The 21,344-nt window shown below is 40.1% G+C and overlaps 1 protein-coding gene across 2 annotated transcripts; it reads left to right on the forward strand.

Moving 5' to 3' along the window:
• Positions 1–491: 491 nt before the first annotated feature.
• On the forward strand, positions 492–19,627 carry xirp2b (xin actin binding repeat containing 2b). 2 transcript variants are annotated; one of them, XM_080497910.1, is made up of 9 exons: positions 492–631; positions 4,050–4,209; positions 4,772–4,900; positions 5,490–5,576; positions 5,820–5,877; positions 5,978–6,066; positions 7,039–16,510; positions 17,577–17,707; positions 18,050–19,627. In XM_080497910.1, the coding sequence occupies exons 3-8, from the start codon at positions 4,775–4,777 to the stop codon at positions 17,666–17,668; spliced, it is 9,924 nt and encodes a 3,307-aa protein (XP_080354036.1). In that variant the 5' UTR covers positions 492–631; positions 4,050–4,209; positions 4,772–4,774; the 3' UTR covers positions 17,669–17,707; positions 18,050–19,627. The 2 variants fall into 2 exon arrangements, with proteins under 2 accessions (XP_080354036.1, XP_080354037.1); XM_080497911.1 differs by having other exon boundaries at positions 501–631; positions 4,056–4,209.
• The last annotated feature ends 1,717 nt before the right edge of the window (positions 19,628–21,344 follow it).

Below are 21,344 nucleotides of genomic sequence, written 5' to 3' on the forward strand. Positions count from 1 at the left end.
TCTCGCCGGATTTACAGCCCCCTGAACTCTCTTCTCCCCAACCAATAGCATTACATCACTGACTCCCTTTCAGGCCCACTGCAAAGCGCAGCGCATGGCCAACGCATTTCACCACCATTTACTGGCGCTTAAGTTTGCGCCGACCCGACATCCACATCACGCTGCTTTGGGATTATTAGGAGCGGAGAATAATGAGAGTACTTGTTTGAGAGCATTTGTTGGGGCATATTTTGGTGTATCATGACAGGCGGTAGCAGCTGCTGATGCTGTGCTCTCCGATGAAAGGTGCGATGATGAAACCATCGTGACCTGATTTACTAGTACACAAGCAGCCACAGGAAGTATTTCTGTATGGATTTTCTGGGGACTTGACATTGGAGGCAAGGAGGCCTCACTCTCTAAAAAAAACCACTCCACGTCCATCTTTTGCAAGTGGGCGGAGAGTCTAAAATAAAATCAGCTGTCACTGTCTGCTTGTTGGACAGAGGTGTACACATAGTACTGGAGCTGGTCTCCAACACTGACTGGGATTTGCTTTTTGCTTGGAGAGACCCTGCAGGCCGGGGGGCGCAGTGGCCTTCTTGTGGGATTCTACTATCTGAGTTGTATTAGTCGTCATCCACCTTCCCTGGTAGGTAACAGACAGTCGGTGTTTTTGTGTTTAAAAGGAATCAAAACTTGTCAGAAAGCAACTAATTTTGTTCGTGTAACTGGCAGTCATCTGTATCAAGTTATCCAAGTGATGTTCTATGTTTATACTCGGACAAGAAAAGTATTGGCGCATTATAAATACATACTTGATGACCACACAGAAACCATGAAAGGCTGCCCACTCTTCACTCTGAGTTGTCCTTCCAATTTCTTTATTTCATTTCACACAAAGCACAAGATAAAGAAGTACAATAAGAATCGCACTGTGGTTACAATGCTTAAGTGACCCTTTTAATTATAACTCAACATGAGGTTAATTCTGAGACCTCTCAAACAGATGGGATTGTGGAGTGTAAAGTAGATTGTACCAAGGCCACCCATCTATGTGTCAATTTGCCTTGTTTCCTTTAAAACCATGACTTGTGAAAAAAGAATGACTGAAGCGGAACAGGAAATGAGGTACAAATACAATCATCAGTGCAAGTTACAGAGAAGCTTTGAGAAAGAACAGCCTTGACCTCCCATTTTTCGTCTACATTTCACGGAGAAATGCGACCCATCGTGGTTAAGTTTAAAATAGGTTTGATTTATTTTAGCGAGTGCATGGCGCCTAGATTGCTTCACTTTCTTGTTATTTGAGCTGTCAGTCCAGCCTTACATGTCATGGGATAGCCTCAGCCTGTTGACATTTTTTTTTTTTTTGGGCTGTAAAATTTGAGTTCCACTGAAGGCATTAACAATTTAATGCCTCTGTGACCCCGAGTGGAATATGATGCTGACACAAATTTTTCACCTGCAACGATCGACTGCTAAAGTTAACATGTGAGGTAATAGAAATAGCCCAGTTTAAGAGTTGTGTAAGACTTGTCCCTGATCTGTCTTAATGCTGCAGTTTGTTTACGTAAACATACCCACCATTCCTCCGAGGCTAAAATAGTGGACACATAGGCTGCAAATCAGCCAGCAGTAAAGAGAGAGAGAGTGAAAAAGATGTTGTGTTGGAGCAAGTGTAGTGTTTTCTTCCATTAGTTTGAGATAGCAACACTAATGTGTTAGAGAACTTTTATTAGCCCACCATTAAGCTCAATCACCATCTGTCTGTAACTCCAGTAACGGATTTATAATATTTCATTGACTGAATCCTTTATGGAGTTTTCAGTCTTTGGAGGAAAAACAATTATTAAAAGTTATTAAACATGACCTTTACTGACACAAAAAAAAATCGGAAAGTTATCATCAAGTTGCTGCTTTCAAGTATCCTTCCATAGAGATGAGATATAGATTTTCCTTCAGTGTGTTTTGTGAAGAGATTCATGCTGTACTTTTGGGCCACAGTCAATGCACAATGCAGATGTCACTCTGTTATATGTAGGAAAACATTTGATTTAAATGAAAAAAAAATAAAAATAAAAAATGAATAAAACCAAAGCATAAAAAGAGGCCATAACTTTACAGCTGTGAATTTCAGCTTTTGGATGTTAACGGCTGGATGTGTTTATAATATTTTGTGTCTGGATGCTTGTCTTGTGGAGAACAAATGCACTAATTTCGTTCTAAAAAAAAAAAATACTCAAGAAATGTATTAAACAAAAAAAGGTATGATTAATGCAACTTTGTGAATGGTCATCTGAACTCAGTACATGCATATCAAGTATAGACCGCATTCAGCGATGAGTGACAACACAAATCAATTGTTATAGAAGACATGATCCTCTTAAATTCTCTCTGTGTTATAAAAGTGACATTTTTGAGAAACATTCAGACTTGTGGAGTGCAAAGTGAACATAAGCTTATAACTTAAAACACCCATCTCCCATGCTGCTTTATTCAAGTGAGAATCACGGCGGATTGAGCCCATCCAACAAACCAATCAGGCAAACAGATCAAACAGTCACACTCATGTTTACAAGAAGAGAATTTAGAATGACCAATTAATCTCAAATGCAAGTTTTTTATACTGTGAGATGAGACTGGAGTACTTGGAGAAAAAAATGCATTTGCACAGACAGGACATGATACATGAACAGGAACCATGGTTATTCTCACTGTGAGGCAAGTGTGCTAATCACTTCATCCCTGTTTGAATAATTGAAATATATACATATTTTTCAAATAGTCAGATGTTCTATTGTGATTGACTCACACGTCACAGTTCATTTGTTTTAATTTTTGTTTTAATTTCTAAAATAATAATTAAATAAACACATAATAATGATTACATTGAATACAATGAAAATGAACATTCAGAGCAAACACGAAGTGTCTTTGTTTGTGACCGACTGACATAGCTCACATTTTCTCATATCCGGTGGTTCAACTGTAAAGCATTAACTCTCACATCTTCACTATAGATTCTTACAATCACAGTGGACTGGGACCTATGACGAGGCATTAGTTGGGTAATCTTGACACACCTAAGAAGTGATAAACAATAAGCAAGCAATTGTCCAAAACTGAATATGCAACACCCACCAACAATGCTCATATTAGTAAAAGAGCAACATTTTGTAATAATGTAATAAAATCTTTCAGTGGTTGTGCAGATATCCTGGATCTACATGCACATTAATGACAACAGCCTGCTTTGAATTCAATGGTGCTACATTTTTTAGTTTGTTAAAGGACATGTTATTAGAATAATAACATGCTTCCAAGACTGTGTGCATGATGCAGGCACACATTGAGAAAATCAGGGGGAAAAAATGGCCACTGTAGCAGATATCTGCTAAGTTACAAGAATATATCTAAGATAATAGATGACACTTTAATGAGGTAATTTATGACACACTCAGAACGTTTATACGATAAATTAGGTAGTCTAATTGAATCTTGCACTTAGATTCTCTGCTGTTAAACTTTCCCAAGCGCACCATTACATGCCGCCACTGCAGCTGAACCATGTTTTTCTGACTTTAAATGTTGATCATTAAAATGTGGCCCTGAATGTTTCCACCCAAGGGCGAGAAGCAGAATCACTGCATTCTGATAATAACAGTCACCTTGGACAATTGTGTACCCACATTTTAATAAGTCTCTCACATCGAGTGAATAACTTAGTGTGAGGAGACAGGTGTATAATTAATTTAAATAATCACCCAGAGGGGTATCTTCAAGATACCATTTACAGGAGCACCTCCTGCACTGCAACAGCTCACAAGTAGTTGTCTTTATATATACTACCAGAGTGAGGAGTGGTACTATTTCAGATTTAATGTAGAATGAATTATAAATAAATGTGAAATACTCATCATGTCTTATATTTGTATATGTGTACTCAAACTGTAGTGTACTCATTGGCAGTGCTTCATGCATCACTGTATCTAATTTGGTTTGATACTTAATGATATTGCTTAATAAGTGTTGTTGTTTTTTTTTACATTTGGCTCCTTGTGCATCAGCTGCAGGCAGTGCAGGTTTAACCAGGACAGGATTTCCTGAAAGAATTAAACCAGAGGAATCTGGATTCACTCTGTGGACTCAGAGGTCATCCCACTGGCCAACTGTGAGGCCGCGTCTCCAGCTGTCTCCAAGCAAGCAGACAACACCATTCCCAGCGGGGTACTTCACCTTCTGCATGGACAAGCATTGTTTCAAGTGCAGGCTATAGCTATTGTACCTGACAGAGCTGTCCGTGTAGCAGAAAACATATGTTGAAGTTAAAGCCCTCTTTGCTCAGTGCTATTTGTTTGCTTGCTTTCATGTTGTATCATCTGAAATACTGCGAGAAATCCATGTAGCACATTAGCTGCGCTGCACCGACGTGCTCTTGTCTTTATTATTCTTAGTATAGTCAAGCAGTATTCGGGGTGTCGTTGACTATGTTTAAACTATAAGAGGAGGTCAGCATTGTTCCAGAGCTGTATGAATAGATTGTCGGGTGAACTATAAGGCAACGACTGCAGGAAGCTGAACATATTGTTTACTTTTCTTGGTAAAACTGCTCAGAAAAATACAAAACTCTTAAACCCAACACATGGCTAAATTACCAAACTGCATTACTTGGACCACTTTTGACAGCTTGTGCTGCGTGCATGCCAGACAGAATAGCCTCATAAAGCAGCCGTTTGATTTCAGGTCGCGTAGAAGTGGAGGCGGCTAATGATGTTTCCTGCTTCATTAGGTCATGGAAGAGTCGGAGGTCTGTTCCCTGCCTGGGGGACTTGCAAGTGTGAGGAAACAATTTGAGACCCAGGAAACTGCAACTTCACACAGTGTAACCCAGTTTCATTTTCATCACAGAGCTGTGCAGGTACACATTACATAGAGCATTTTCATCAGGTTGATGCAGAGAGCATGAAGCAGATGAATGTGTTTAGGTCACGAGGGATGGCAATTAAAAAATATACCATTTTGGCCAAACGCTAACTGTGAGGCTGTTAGCGCTTCTTGTTGCACCCATTGCAAAGTGTGTGGGCTTAAGTTTTAGATATTAGTTGACATTTTCAGCAGCCTCCTTTCAAAGCTTCAAGGCATTTTCACTTACATTATAGCCCATTTTGGTAAATCAAAGCTTAACAAAGCAATGGGGGGAAAAAAATGTAAAATTCTGTTAGTGTGAGCAAACAGATTGATGCTCTCTTTGTCATCCAACTTCCATCTGTGATTAGTCATTTCAAACTGCAGCAGGCAATCTGGTCTAACATCTTCTCTGCATGGTATTCAGTTGTGTACCATTAAGCTTTGGCTGGCACAGTAAATGTGAGTCGAGTGAACTCACATCTGTGGTCATGACGAGGTATCGGGGATGATGTGGCGCATCCAGACAGAGAGGCATTTATGTATGCGTGGGATCCAAGCATTTTCATCATGTCAGACCGCCAACTCATTCTTCTTCACAGGAGTCGTCAAACTCGGAGGTGACGGTGTCAAGCAGCAGGCAGGTCGTCCCAGGCAGTCAGCAGCAGAATTTCAACCAAGAAACGATGGTACAGGACTTTTATCAATCCCCACTTTCTCGCGGGCAGTTTAATAACGCTTGCTAATGAGCAAACACCGTTGATTGCCTTGTGTAGTGAAAACTTTAATTATCCACAGTCAATCAGATTCTGGTAATTAATGGGAGAGTTTGTGGGCGATTACGCTAAGATTAAAAAAAATACATTCAAAAGAAAAGGTCTCCCCGGTATATCTCTGTGTAACGTTCACAACAATTCTTTTTATATATACAGGTGTCATATAGTGAGAACAATTTGTCATCCAGTTATGAAAACCATCAAGATGAAACAGGTAAGTTGGATAACAATTTTTTCCAGGCCATTCTGTATGAGCTGTCACTGCTGTGCTAATTTAAGTCCTGTATGGGTTGTTGTTATGTGCTCACTTTTAGAAGAGGAGTTTCCCAGATACACCACAAAAGAATTGAGGGATCGCTTTGAGAGAACTATAGAAGAGGCCGCTCCACAAAAACCCATTAAGGTAATAGTTTTCACTTCAGTTGGTGATAAAGATTCAGTAGAATAAGCTTACGAGGTAGAATATTCATTATTTGACTGTATTAACTTGAACTAGAAATACGCATCATATTAGGTCATAAACCATAAAGTTTCAGCAGTGATTGATTTACTGAAAACATGTATAGTTTGTTTCAGCAGAAAACTCTGCTTGGGGAGCTACATTGAAATATTTAAGCAATAAAACCACGAATCAAGAGAAACTTTTTTCATGCAGCAATCTGCAGAAAATCTTGTCTTCTTGCAGGGAAGTGGGTCACCTTGTAAATATTTTCTGTTTCTTTTTGCTGCTGCTCCTGGCTCCATATTTTGTCTTGAATCTCCAATGGATTTGATTAGGTGTCAAAATCAAGTGAAAATAAACATGGTCTTGTTTTGTATACATGTATTTATCAAAGGCTTTTCCCCACATTGACTTCTAAGACATGTTTCGCGGCTGTTTCTGTTAAATGGGTATAATACAAATTAGTGGTGACTCACAGTCAGTCTGATTAAGGGTAAACAGGGACAGAAGACTATTATATGACATTTAAAAACAGGAAAGCTGTGGTTAAACTCAGATCTGCATGCATTGTGGGCATGTCAGACTCTGTCACCAATGTCAACATCACAATATAGACCAATAATTACTGGAATGTAATTATGATGACAAAATGTCTTTTTAATGGCATTAAACAGAAATTAAATATAGAATGTTGCTTTAACATGTCATGTTGATGTATATGTTTGTGCATCATTCGAAAGAAACTTATCGAAACAGTTTCATTAACCTTCAACAATCACACATTCTGCTCAGTGAGATTATTCATATGTTATGTTCTAAAATTTATGTGCAACTATTACAGCAAGGTGACCTGTAAATAACAGATTTTTTATGAAGTGATGTGATGGGTCTGTAATTATTGAAGAGCAAATATCATTTTTGTTCTTCTCAAAGTGTGGCCGTGACATCAATCGATCAAAGTGGTCCTCCAGTGTGACTCAGAACAACACAGTGGCTAGTGATGTGTGTGAAATGTCGACGACTGAAGTAACGCAAGGCACAATGGCTGCAGTGATGGATTACGATTACGATTACGAGGACTTTCCTCCCCCACCAGCTGATGATTCTGATTATCTACCACCCCCACCACCAGACTTACTCCAAATGCCACCGGATAGTGAAGTTAACCCAGAGTGCCACTACTCACCTGAACCTCCAGAGCCAGTGAACTCATCCAAATGCCCTCTCAACAGGGAGGCTTTCTTCAAGCAGAGAAGCATGAATGAGCTGAAACGTCTTTACAAGCACATTCATCCTGAGGTTCGCAAGAACATTGAGAAGGAGTGCTTTATTGATTACAATGAAAGTGACACCAACCACAAGGAGACCCAAGAATACATGTATGAGGATGACGGTCGTAACCCTGATGATATTAATGATGAAGAATATGGGGAATGGGAAGAGATTCTCCCTGGGGACGTGCAGGCAATGCGCTGGATGTTTGAAAATAAACCACTAGATACCATCAAAGACGACATCCCAGATGATTGCGAAGACGACAAAAAAATAATTCAGCAGGAAATGATTCTTGGAAAAGATGTGAGACGTACAGCCTGGATGTTTGAGACGAAGCCAATGGATGCGCTCAGCTCACAAAACATCAACTCAACTGAATATAAAAACAAATTCAATAAATTTGACAAGGGAGATGTTCGAGCTGCAGCCTGGTTGTTCGAAACCCAAACAATGGACACCCTGAACAAAATGCATAAAGAAGAGGATTTAACCAAAGAGGTTGTATTCACTGAAGAAGATGGAAATGCCACAATTTACATGATTGATAATAAATTCATGGAAAGCCTCGGGCACACTGAAACCATTGATGAGAGCCACCTGCTGAGCTTACGGTCAGTGTTAGAGGAAATCAACGGCGAGGTGAAAACTGTAACAAGCACTTTTGACACCCAGTTTAAATGCATCATTATGGGTCAGTCAAGCCAGATGCTGGAGATTAAGTCCGTGCGCAAAATAGAAACAGAACTGGAGAGCTCCATTGCCTCACGTTGGCTCTTTGATACTCAGCCTTTGGACATGGCAAACAGAGAGCCTACTGCTCTGAAGCTTGTGTGTAGTCTTTCTATGGAGGACAGCAATAAGGGAGACTGGGGCAGGTGGTTGTTTGAGATAAAAACAATAAATTCTCTGGGTGAATGGGAAACCTCGCAAATGGAGAAAAAAGAGATTGTTGGGGCTGATGTACGCAAACACTGCATGGTGTTTGAAACACAGCCAATGGATTCTCTGAAAGATGACTCTAATTCCAAATCTCAGTCTATTGAAGATGTTATCGGGGGCAATGTCAGATCTGCAAGAGACTTTTTTGAGAGTAGCCCTCAAGTTGCCAGGAAAAATCTTGCTGATGTAGGGAAGCTTAAGAAGGCTGAAGCAAATGAAGAAATGAAAGGTGATGTAAGACACCAAAAGTGGCGCTTTGAGAGTCAACCCCTCGAACACATACGAGAGGAGAAGAAGGAGATCATTCGCACTGTTAATGTTGAGGATGACCTCACACAGGAGGATGGAACATACTGCAAGGCAGATGTTCGCAAGAACTGCTGGGTTTTTGAGACACAGCCAATGGATACTTTAAAAGACGATTCCAATACGCCTCCTTTGACAAAAGAAGATATTATTGCAGGGAATGTGAGATCAGCTCGACATTACTTTGAAACGGTTCCAAATGAGGAGTTGAAGGAGTTGGCTGAGGTCGGAAAACTGAAAAAAACAGTAGCGCTTGATGAAGAGAAGGGTGATGTTAGACATCAGAAATGGAGATTTGAAAGCCATCCTCTGGAACATATTAGAGAGGAAAATAAAGAAGTTATCCGAACCATTGACCTGGAAGAAATTGATAAAGTGGATGTGTCAAACTACAAGCAAATCTTCGAAAGCACAGACATCAGCATGAGGAATGAATCACAAAAGATTCTCATTGAGGGTGTAACATCTGGCGCCGTGATATCAAATAAAAACTTGTTTGAGTCCACTCCACTGTACGCCATGCAAGACAGTTCAGGACACTTCCATGAAGTGAAGACAGTGCGTCGTGAAGAGGTTGTAAAAGGAGATGTGACAACATGTAAATGGATGTTTGAAACACGACCAATAGATCAGTTTGATCAGGGCATTGACAAATATCAAATAATCAAAGGCATATCAAAACAAGAAGTTGAGTCTGGGGATGTTAAAACCGCAAAGTGGTTGTTTGAAACACAGCCTCTTGATGCCATAAAGTACTTCAGCAACATTGACGATGAAGAAATTGTGGAAACAAGTAAAAATGTCGATGTTGTGAAGGGTGACGTCAAAACCTGCAAGTGGTTGTTTGAGACAAAACCAATGGATGTCTTGTATGAAAGAGAGGAGTTACAGGGCGAGAGTGAAGCTGAGGAAATGCGCAAGGGGGACGTCAAAACCTGCACGTGGCTGTTTGAGACGCAAGCACTCGATACCATCCATGACGAGACAGAAACAGTATTGAAAACATGTACGGTGAAGCAAGAGGACATAAGCGGAAAAGATGTCAGAATGGCTTGTTTCCTTTTTGAGACAGAGAAACTGGAGAACCTCACTGGGGAGGAGGCTGACTCTTTTAAGCGTGTCACAGAGATAGACATCGCATCTGGAGATGTGTCAAGAATGAAGTATATTTTTGAAAACCAAACAACCGACATCATGACATCAACCTCTGAGGAATCGATGCAAAAGCTTAAGAGAGTCCAGGCTGAGGATATACAAAAAGGAAATGTTGTGAACTGCAAATGGCTTTTTGAAAACCAATCAATAGACGCCATACATGATTGCCAAGAGGAATCCTTCAACAATCGCACAGTAAATGATGTACAAGGTGGAGATGTAAATAAGGGTCGATTCATCTTTGAGACCTGCTCCTTAGATAAAATTCGTGATGTTACTTCAGAGATAGATATGATCAGAACGGGAAGAATTACCTGCGACGAAGAAGAGAAGGGTGATGTCAGGAATTACACCATGATGTTTGAAACTCAGCCCCTGTATGCTATTCAGGATAAAGAGGGGCATTACCATGAGGTCACGACCGTCACAAGTGAGGAGGTGACTCGTGGCGATGTTGTCGGAACCCGGTGGCTGTTTGAAACAAAACCTCTTGATGCTATCAAGGACACGGATGAGGTTTATGTCATCAAATCTGTCACTCACCAAGATGTGCAAAAAGGAGATGTCATGTCAGCCAAATGGAAATTTGAGACTCAACCTCTTGATGGGATTGCTGAAGAAAATAGGCCTTTAATAAAAACTGTGGAGGACATTCAAGGTGGCAATGTCAAGATGAATAAACATCGTTTTGAGTCCGACAACTCCTCACTGGAAAGTATTAAAACTGTTAATGTCAGTGAAATACAAAAAGGTGATGTCAGGACTGCTAAGTGGAGATTTGAAACTCAGTCAATTGACAAAATAAGAAGCATGAGCTCTGAAAATTTGATTGAAACGGTCAAAAAGGAAGAGGTTGCAAAGGGAGACGTCAAACAATCAGTATGGCTTTTTGAGAAAAATCCTCTTGACCACATTAAAGAAACAGATGAAGAAGAGAACACAACAGTCACTCAGGAGGAGATTCCCAAAGCAGATGTAAAGACAACAACATGGCTCTTTGAAACCACACCACTGAACGACTTTAATGAGACAACAATAGAAAGAACCGAAATCTTAGGCAAGAGCATCAAAGGAACACTTGAGGAACTTTATAGCCAGAAAATGGTCACGTCGAAGGGAATTCTCATTGAAACTGATGAAATTGGCGACGTTAGGATGGCAAAATACCAGCTGATGAATAAGGAGGCTCCAGAGATCCAACGAGAGGAAGTCATCAGGGGAGATCTGCAGACTATTATGATGAATCTACTGAACAGACAGGAGACAAAGGAGCAGCAGATTGTTATAGATTCAGAGGAGAAGGGCAATATTAGCTCTACAGTGCAACAACTATTCAGCCAAGAGAGATCAAGCAATATTGACAGAGAGGAAGTATTACGTGGTGACATTCAAAAAGCTATCAGCAACCTGTTCAATGACGATGGCTCCGCAAAACATGGAATACTCATCCAGGAAGATGAAAGAGGAGATGTACAGATGACAATATATTCCCTCATGAATCAACAAGACAATGTAAATGTTGAAAAAGAAGATATTGTAAAAGGAGACATAAGGAGTGCTCTTAAAAGACTGTCTAGTGAAGACAAGTCTGATCAGACGGTAAAGATAAGAGTAGATGAAGCCGAAAAAGGAAATGTCAACTTTTACTCTACATGCATTGAATCTGGAGCTCTTGACTATCTCAAACAGCTCCATTTGGGCCCTGACGAGACACCATCTGATAACCCAAATAAGATGGAGATTGTTGGTGGTGATATCAAGGGCACAAAACTCATCCTTGGCCGTAATCAAACACAAATTGAGCGGACAGTTGAGGATGTTGTACCTGGGGATGTTCACAACACGGTGAAAGTATTTATGTCAGAACCAGCCCTCTCTCTAGAAGGACTCCAGAAGGAGGAGATAGTCAAAGGTGATTTAAGAGCGGCTCTGAATTCATTGTCTGAATCAGTAAATCAGACAGTCGTAGTCGAGAAAGAAGAGGTGGTGAAAGGCAACATACCAAAAGCCCTGCGCTGTTTGGAGAGGGCTCAGAAGCAGTACAAAGAGTTGGAGAAGCCAGATATCATACGAGGAAATATCAAAGGGGCTTTGCGGTCCCTTGAGAAATCGTCAACATCCAGGGCTGAAGCTGCTGTTGAGGATTTAGTCCCTGGAGATGTCAAAGCCACATTGAAATCACTGGAGTTGGCAAAGAAGGCTGTGAGAGAAGTTGAAAAGGAAGAAATTGTTAGGGGTGATATTCACACAGCGATGCAAAGTCTGCATGACGTCTCCAGTGAAAGAAGGGTGTGTCAGCAGGAAATCAATGTTCAGGGAGATGTCAGAGGAACAATTCAGCTCTTAATGGACACTCCATCTTCACCAAAACTGCAAAGGAGTTCAAGCTTTGAGGAGGAAGTAAAGGGTGATGTCAAGATGTCAATAAAGTCACTGTATGAGACACAGGAACAAACCCAGTTAGAAAAAGAGGAAGTGATAAAGGGGGATGTTAAAGGCACTATAAAATCATTGATGGAAACAGCACAGCGTGTTTCTCCTAAAGTCAAACTTGGAGCATACAGAAGAGTTAAGGTCAAGCAGAGTCCCCCTGTTAAGAACCTGAATACAGATGCAGAAAGAAACATACAAAAGATAAAAACAGCAAAAGTGGTTGAATCGTCAAAAGAGAGTCACACTACGTCTAATGAAACTGAAATTAATCAAACAAAGTCTTGTGCTGTTGAGCAGTCCACTCAAGAAACGGTGGTGCAACATAAAACTATTACTCAAAACCACGGCATCAAAACAGTGAAAACTGAGTTTCGGAATCTTAAATCTAATCAAAGGGGCATGATAAAACAAGGTAAAACTAAAGTGAAAACTGATATGTATGTCCTAAAATCCCAAACACCAGAGCCTGAGCTACCCCTCCCACCACCACCTCCACCAGTGACAGATGCTGACCTTCCTCCTCCTCCTACTCCTCCTCCTCCCTCTGCTGATATTGATCAGATTCTTCCTCCACCTCCACCACTAACTACTGAGCAAGATTTTCTTCCTCCTCCTCCCTCTCAACAAGAACTGGAGAGCATGCCAGCACAGACAATTCATCCATCACCAGCAAAAGCAAAAAAGATGATGGTGAGAAAAGTGAAAGGCCCTGCTTTACACCCAGTTCCAAAACTGGAATCTAAAGTGCAAGTTGGTAAAACACATCAGGTGGAGGCCACGTCAGAGAAAGTTGTGAAAATGACTCAAAGCCAAATAAAAACAACAACACAGACGTCAAAAACTATTCCATATGAGATTCCTCCACCGTCACCATCACCTCAACCGTTAAAGAAGGTTTACATTGCTCCTGTTAAATTCACTCCCCCTCCCTCTCCTCCTCCTTTCATGCGAGGGAAAATGAGCAAATTCAACACACCGTTAATTAAAGCAGAAGAGAAGTTCAGGAAGTTGCGAGAGGAGAACACACCGCCAACCACACCAACTCCTCCTCTGGTACATGACTCAGTTGTTTCTGCTCTCGAGATGCTTTCAGCAAAGGATACAGCGCAGTCAGATTATAGCTGCCCTGAAACCACACAGCCCAGAGATGAAAAGACAGGATGGAGTATTCATTCAGAATTTCAATCAAGTGATTCATCCAAGCAGGTTCTACTCTCAAATGCCAATGTTCATCAAGAAAAACTCCTTGCAGGTTCTACAATTATATCATCTGCTCAACAGCAAATTGTTGCTAATGAGACATCTAAGGTTGTCTCCGTTCAAAAGACCTCAACCGTATCAACTGTGAGACAACAGACGCAAACAAGTACACAGAAAACAGTGTCTGTTTCTTCCAAGCAGTCGGCTCAGTCTGCAACGACTGATAAAGTCCAGGCCTCAATTAGTGCTGCAAAAACAGAGAGCATTACAGATGATACAAATAAGCAATCTAATCATCACAAAGCAAAAGGCTCCAGCAAATCTGAGGATAAAAAAGAAGACAAAACACTAGTTGACAAGGTGAAACCAGAAACTGTAAAAACACAGTTGGCCAACAACCATCCTGATCCAGCTTCCAAAAAGGAAACCTCAAAAGAAAATATAAAGGAGTCCAAGTCAGAGCATTGTGATAATATTAAGAAAAGTGATCATTCTTCTACAAAAAGCCAGGAAAGTGCCCTTGATCAGCTGATGCAAATAGAAACAGTAACTGTAAACACAAATGGTAAATCAGGGAAAGCAAACCAAAAATCGAAAAAGAACAATAAGCAAGAAAAACAAGCCGAGATAAAAACATCCAGTGAGAGTGAGAAACAAAGTGCTTCAGAAGATTATAGAGTAGAAGTAAAGGAAACTGCTGTGGTGAAAGTAATCGATGAACCGAAAGAAATGAAGACAGAGTTAAAGCCAGAGATTAGGAAAGTTACTACTTCTGCTCCTGCTGCTTCTGTGTCGACTGTTACTATGAGCAACACTGCGCCTCAACCAGAGACTCAAACTGCAACAAAAAAGAAAAAGAAGTCCAAAAAGTCCAAAGGAGCTGTGCAATTATTTCAAAGTAAAGACATTTTAACAGATACAAAAACAGAGGCAAATGAAAACAAGAAAGCCACATCCCACCAAACTCAGGAAACAGTCCCAGTTTCCCAAATTCACAAAAGTATGAAAGAAGAGTGCATTCAAGTCAAGAGAGAAGTCATTACCACAGAAAGTAAAGATGATGAGAATTCCCAGCAACAAAAAGCAGTTCAAAAGCATGTGAAGGGATCTCAGAGGAGAGAAATGACAGTTACTCAGCAGAGCGCAACGGAACCACCGGAAGAAAGTAGGAATGTCCCAATTACAGTGACAGGCGAGTCAGAACAAAATGAACTGTTAAAGTCTACAATGGAGAGAAAAGAGGAGTCTCAGAGGCAAAAGGTCCAAGTGTTAATCTCTCACATTTCAGAGATACAGAGAAGTTCAAGAAAGACTGATTCTGAAACTGTGAAGAGCCTGATAAGTACAATACCAGACTGGCTCATGACTCCGGAAAGAAAATGTGAACTTTTGGGATCTATAACAGCTAGTGATGTACAAAAAAATGAAGAAATTCTTTCACTTGTATGGAAACTAGCAGAGGCAGAGCTAATGCTTTTGGACAATGAAACGCTGGAAAAGCATGAACGTGAGCCAATTTCGGAGAAAACAGTTTCAGGTGCAGCAACACCGAGAATATCCAGGATCAGTATTGGCTCTGCTAAAGTTGAGAACCAAACAAAGAAGAAGACCTCACAGGAAAAACCAAGAGAAGAAGTGAATCGGTGCAAGTCTGTCGACCTTCGAGCTCCATCACCTTTACTCAGGATGCGTTCTCCCTCGCCAACATTTATCACCATCGAGTCGACGCGAAGAACAAATTCTCCTCAGAGAGTTGCTCTGTCTCCAACTCTGCTGCACAGGCCACCCACACCTCCCACGCCACCGCCGCGCAGGTGTGACACCCCCACATCACGCCTCAACAGAATTACACCTTCCCCGACCTTCGACAAAGCAGAAAATTTGCCTCGACTGAAGGACACAACAGCAAAACTCTCACGAGGTGTCACCCCACCGCCACTGCTTCCAAATCAAATCCCAGAAAAGAAATCAGAGATTGTGGAGTCGCCTCCCTCCTTCCATCGCCAAATCAAAATTGAGTCCCAGGTGGTGGAAACCTCCGGGATGCTGATTGCAAGAGAAAAGTCCAAAAAGAGCCTATCTGAGGAGGCCCGGCTCCCTGTTGTCAATACAGCACATGCAAAAGGTGAAACTGATATTTCAAAAGATTTGAATGCAAATGAAATACAGAGTGAACCGCAGATCCCCGTGGCATCAGGCCAGATTGACCCAGATCCAGAGTTATCGTCCACATCTGTCAAAGAAAAGCGAGAGTTTTTCGAAGAAGCTAGAAAAGCAGAAATTAATAAGATTTACGTGCGAAAGGAGCCCATTGCCATCCCAGAACGACTGGGCTCAGATACGGAAGAGTGCGAGGCAGAAAACGAGAACAAAGAAAAGGATGAGCTTCCCAGGGCGGACTTGTCTAGTCTTGTAAACAAATTTGAATCATCAGAAGAGAAGTCGTATATCAGAAAAGAGCTTATTCCACTAACAGAGCAGCTTCACTGTGACACTGAAAACCCAGAGTGTGATGATGAGAAACCGCACATGCTGGAACAGGAAATGCCAACATTTGACATCCAGGCTATTAAAAATGTTTTTGAACTGGGTGAGCAAAGTTTCTCATTCAAAGACGAGGAAAAGTATCAGGAGGAGCTTGTGTCAAACCTGAGCGAAACAACAGTCGACACTTCAGAAGGGGAAAGTCGCCGGGAGAACAAGGGGGGTTGTCAGCACGGCAGCCCCCTCTCGCTGCAGAAAACTGGGTTGGGAACTGTTGCCGCCGATCCATCAGGCTTCTCTGAAACTAAATCAATCACTGAGCATTTCTCAAATGTGGACGACTTCGGCAACAAGGTCACTGGAACAAGGACGGCCGTCACCGAGCACACAGAGAGCGCGTCGACTCAACGGGTTCCTTTCTCCTACGCTGATGCGGTTAAAAGAAAAGCTGCCGCCAGACGAACAGAAACATATGATGAGGACGCGACGGAGAAACTGCTGAGGAACTTCCATGAGACGTGGTCAGCGAGCGAGACCGTTTTCAAGAGCTTAGGCTACACTGTTTCTGAGGAGACGTCACAAGTGTCTCATCAGACGAAGATTGTCTCATCGGGTAAAAACTGTGTGGCATGAAACAACCTTAACTAACAGCGTGCTCAATGAATCGGTTCTCTTTGAATTATAATCAGTGCTCGTTTGCAAGAAAAGTGCTTTTACTCCCTGCTTTGGATTATGTCTATCCAAGGACAGAAGCAGCTTTTGTAATTAACAACCTTTTAACCATAGAGGGTCTGCAGAAAAGATCAGTGTTAACATGCTCAGATTTTTTAAGGCTTGAAGCATGCAAACATAAAAACTCGCTTGAGTCACCGAAAGTTGGTTGATAGGAATGTGTCAAATTGTGAAGAAAGTTGCAGGTTTATGCACCAGCCGGTGCAAGGCCGTTCAGACGTCTGTGTCAAACTTCGTACAAATATTTATTGACAGGATTTCAATACTTGATGCTGAAACTTTGTTTATAAATAATTTGTTGCTTTAAATTCTGCCATGAAGTTTAATAGAGTTGCACATTATTCAAGCACTTGGTCCTGAACCAATATACCGCATGAGTAAATGAGTAAAATTAAATGCAGTTTTTCTTCATTCTCTTTAACACTGTCATTATTAAGTTTTGAATATGTATATACATATATCGACCTTCACTTCTTTTTATTCAATCAATTCAAATACCTGTGAGGGGCATAATATAATACTTTATCAAAACAAACGAGCAGATAATATTGATAAAGACTCAGAGTGATTCTTTTAAGCTATGAAATTGGAATTAAAACCACTCCAAGCTTGAATGTCGGTATTTGTTGTGACTTACCAAAATATGGCATGGAGATCCATGTTTTTTTGTGCTTTTAACATCAGGGGCTAATATTTTGGTTGGAAATGCATGAATGTGTATGCAAACATAAATTAAATGATCCAGGTTATCAAAAAAGTTAGTCCTCTGCTCTCTGACTATGTCACACACCTAATTGTAAGACACGTATTACTTGGTTTGTTGCTTTTCATTTGAAAGGTAAATGGAGAAGGGATTTCTGTGGCATCATGATTGAACTCATATGCATGGCTCACGTGGGATAAATGAAACAAAACTGAATGATCTGCATGTCATCTCTTTGAAACAGACTCGAGTGCCGAAGTCAGAGCTCTGCACAGCATGTCGGAGGAGAGCTTACCCGATGGATGCGCTAATAGTGGACAAAAAAAAGTACCATAAGTCCTGTTTCTGCTGCGAGCACTGCAGGAATAAATTAAGGTAACGCTGGCATTTACAGTACTCAAATAAACTTCAGGAAGGTACTCCTTGAACATTGCAATCTCAATAAATACATTTCTTTTTACTGTCTCTGTCTGGAGAGAGTCAACACATCAACCATGTGAATTTGTGAAACTGTTCAAAACAGCTATATTACTCTCTCCTCTTAGGGAATGACATGCATAAGTTGTAAATACTGTATTTGCATTTTTGTATACTGTTTCATTGAATACCTCAATTGTCAATATGAATTATATGAGTACTAGTCAAGACAGGGTAATATGTTATTGATCTTGATGTGGTTCACCACCTAATTGAAGAATTTTCTGTTTTCTTTTGTAGCCTTGGCAATTATGTCTCTCTCCATGGACACTTCTACTGCCTCCACCATTACAAACAGCTTCTCAAGTCCAAAGGGAATTACGATAATGGACTTGGGCAGAAACCTACCGCAGGAAGTGGCGGACCTATTCCCTCAGATGAGAAACTTGAATGGAGATATTCCACGAGCAGCATAAGTTCACTCGACAAAACACACAGTGGTGACAGTGAAATGAGAAAACCGTTAGATGAACACAAACCACATAGCAGTAAAATCTCTGTAGTTTGGCCCCCGCAGTTCGATCCCCCAAAGAAAGCCTTTAAAATAGAGGATGATATTCAGCTAACTAAACCACAGTGGCCCCCTCCAGACAACTCCCCGACGTCACCCAAACAGCAACACAGAAAGGCTGTTCCCAGAAGCGTCCTTTGAAACACCCGAGCACAGAGTTTCGACAAATACATCCAAGGAACAAAACACAAAAGGCTGAAAGGTACAATAAGATACTCGCATAGAAAAGAGAAGAAGAAAAAAGTCCAGTAGGTGCATTAAAGAAAGTGTTTGATTGAGAGATATGCAGTAAAGTGATCGAAAAAGGAACATGAAAAGTTGGAAAAAAAGGAAAGGGAGCCGTGTATATAATTGTGAATGGTGTGGAGAAGTGGGTTGGGATAGTAAGTGTTGGAGTGATAGATGCAGACAAAGTATAGAAAGTGAACATGAAGCATTGTGAACTGACAGACTTATTCCATGTGTACTTTTTCATTCATTGCAGTTTTTTTTTTTTTTTTTTTGTCATTTTCATTAGCGATCACACTGACGTACCATTCAGCATGTAGCTCAAGATGGTCAAATCAAATTTCACAGCTTTAGCAGTCAGTATCATTTGTCTTGTAAAGCTAACATTAGCAGGTTATTGGGTACATTAATTCAACATAGAGACTTTGGCATGATACATTTAGGATCTGGAATAAAATATCATCGAGACTGCAAATGTATTTTAATGATGGTTTTACATTTTGCAGTTTAATACCACAGGCTTTGTCATTTTTAATCCAGCAAAACCTCCCAATTCCCGCTGCTGGTGAACTTCACAGTGTCCTGAAAGGCAATGTCATTTGATATAAAGTTTTTTTTTTTTTCACCCCATTTGTTTTATTCTGAGATTAATTGGATTTTTTTTTGTACAGGTCTTTCCATTTTACTGTGGCATGACAATCCAGTGAAACACCCTCAATCTGTAGAATCCACTTTTGTATTATTTCATTACAGCCTTTTACATTTCAGTATATCCGCATTTTTGCATTTGCATTCGAAGCACCTGGTGTGCAGACTACTAAAAGCATCTTGGAATTATTTTATTTATAAGATTTGAAGTATATAATATAAAATATAAAAGTGAATTGGTAATGATCATGTTTGTTTTGGACAATTTGTATCCTGTTTTGAACAACAAATATTTTACAATGACAACGTTTATTTTTTAGGATAGATGGTTACACCTTACTTTGTACAAGAAAATTCCTGATTATGTCACACTGTCAGGCTGGTTCACTTATTATATTGCTGCTCTAAGGGCAATAAAATGTTGAATTTGACTGTGTCATGTTTCGTTTACTCTCCACTTAAAAACTTCCTCATTGTAAACCCACCGAATGAGGGATTTGAATCTCAGGTCAAACGACAAATAGTATCATGGACTCAGGAGTCTATTTCTATAAGACACCTACAGGAAACACAGGCATGTCAGCAGTTTCCTTTCACGCCAACAGTATAATCTCATTTACAAGTTAACCCCACCCGAGAGGGGATTTTAGAGTTGACATGGCAGCTGGGCCCTGCCAGGTTACCATTTCCATGAGGGAAAACTAGAAAGTGTTGAGGAGAAGCAAAAAGCAAGTGTTATTTACACAACATGCCAGAAGTAATCATATATAATATGTGTGTATGTTGGTTCTCACTCTGGTATTATGCCTCAGGGTGGACGTCTGTGAGTTTAGACTACAGGTTGCTAACTTTTACAAAGTTATAATCAATTATCCAGTCAAAACTTTACCCATCATATATCACTTATTAAGCAAGTTTGTGCAGCCTGAATTGATGATTTACAAAACAATAGACGTAAACAAATGATGATAACATAATAAGTAAGATGCCAAACATGAAATAAAACAGAATAAAAAATCAAGAGAAATCAATTAGTCTTTTAGAGGCAAATACATTATAATTGAAAACTAATTTAAAATGATTAATAAATTAAAATACATTGTAAAATATATGAAAAAAAACCTTTATATTTACAGACATAGGGCAACATAATACGTTTGAATACAATGTAAACATTCATTAATCCCATAATTTAATGGAAACTGTAACATTCATATAGCTTGTATATGAACTGAAGCATTTAAACCTGTTTCATTGTCCATGATATATACTTAGTCACAACAATAACAATTGACCATCTCAAAATATTACAATAGTTCATGTCTCATCTATTAGTTTAAATACAGGCCATAATTATGATTGTAAAAAACAAAAAGCAAAATAAATGCTTCAGAAGTTTTATTTTATAAGAAATGAGTGTACAGAGTATTCACTTTCAAATGACTTTCTCTTTTTTGAATACATCTTTAATAGTCTAACATGTTTAACATGATTATAAGAGTTAATGTGAGTTATGGATAACTTTTTTCTATTTACATCAGAACTCCTTATTGTCATTCTTTGGAAACAACAAAAATGTAAGTGCATGTGTCACAGTATAAATACATAAGATGTAGAACGTTTAAAAGAGAACAATAATATGCAAGAAAAACACTACTAGCAACTGATCAGCAGACTATCATGTGCTCAGTTTAGCTGGGATCACTGCACTTGTCACATATGCACACATTTTATTTGTCATACTAAAAAAAATCAATAATAAAATGTGTCGGAAAATAAATTAAATGCAAAAATACTGTTATTTCTCTTTCTCTGTATTATTTTCTTTTTATCATTTATCATTAAAAAAAATAAAATCTGTCAACTCTTTATATGTAAAGTGAATTAATTACTTTTCGCACGAGGCACAGGAATTAATCATAAATTCTCCCACAGCCTCAACCTACCTTGTTCGGTGTAGTCCCGTAAAGCGTGCAGCCTCCACTTTCCTCCTCCAATCTGATTGGTGGACGATCCTCCAGACTCCTCTCTGATTGGCCCTCCGCTCCCGTCAGGCGGTACGTCCGCTCAGCTGCACCGCCGTGATGTTTTCCCCCCGCCGTCTCGAACAACAGTGCTGTAAGGATGCTGGAGCGAGGCGGAGGCGTC

Source organism: Blennius ocellaris (genome assembly GCF_963422515.1).
Source record: "Blennius ocellaris genome assembly, chromosome: 6".
NCBI lineage: Eukaryota > Metazoa > Chordata > Actinopteri > Blenniiformes > Blenniidae > Blennius > Blennius ocellaris.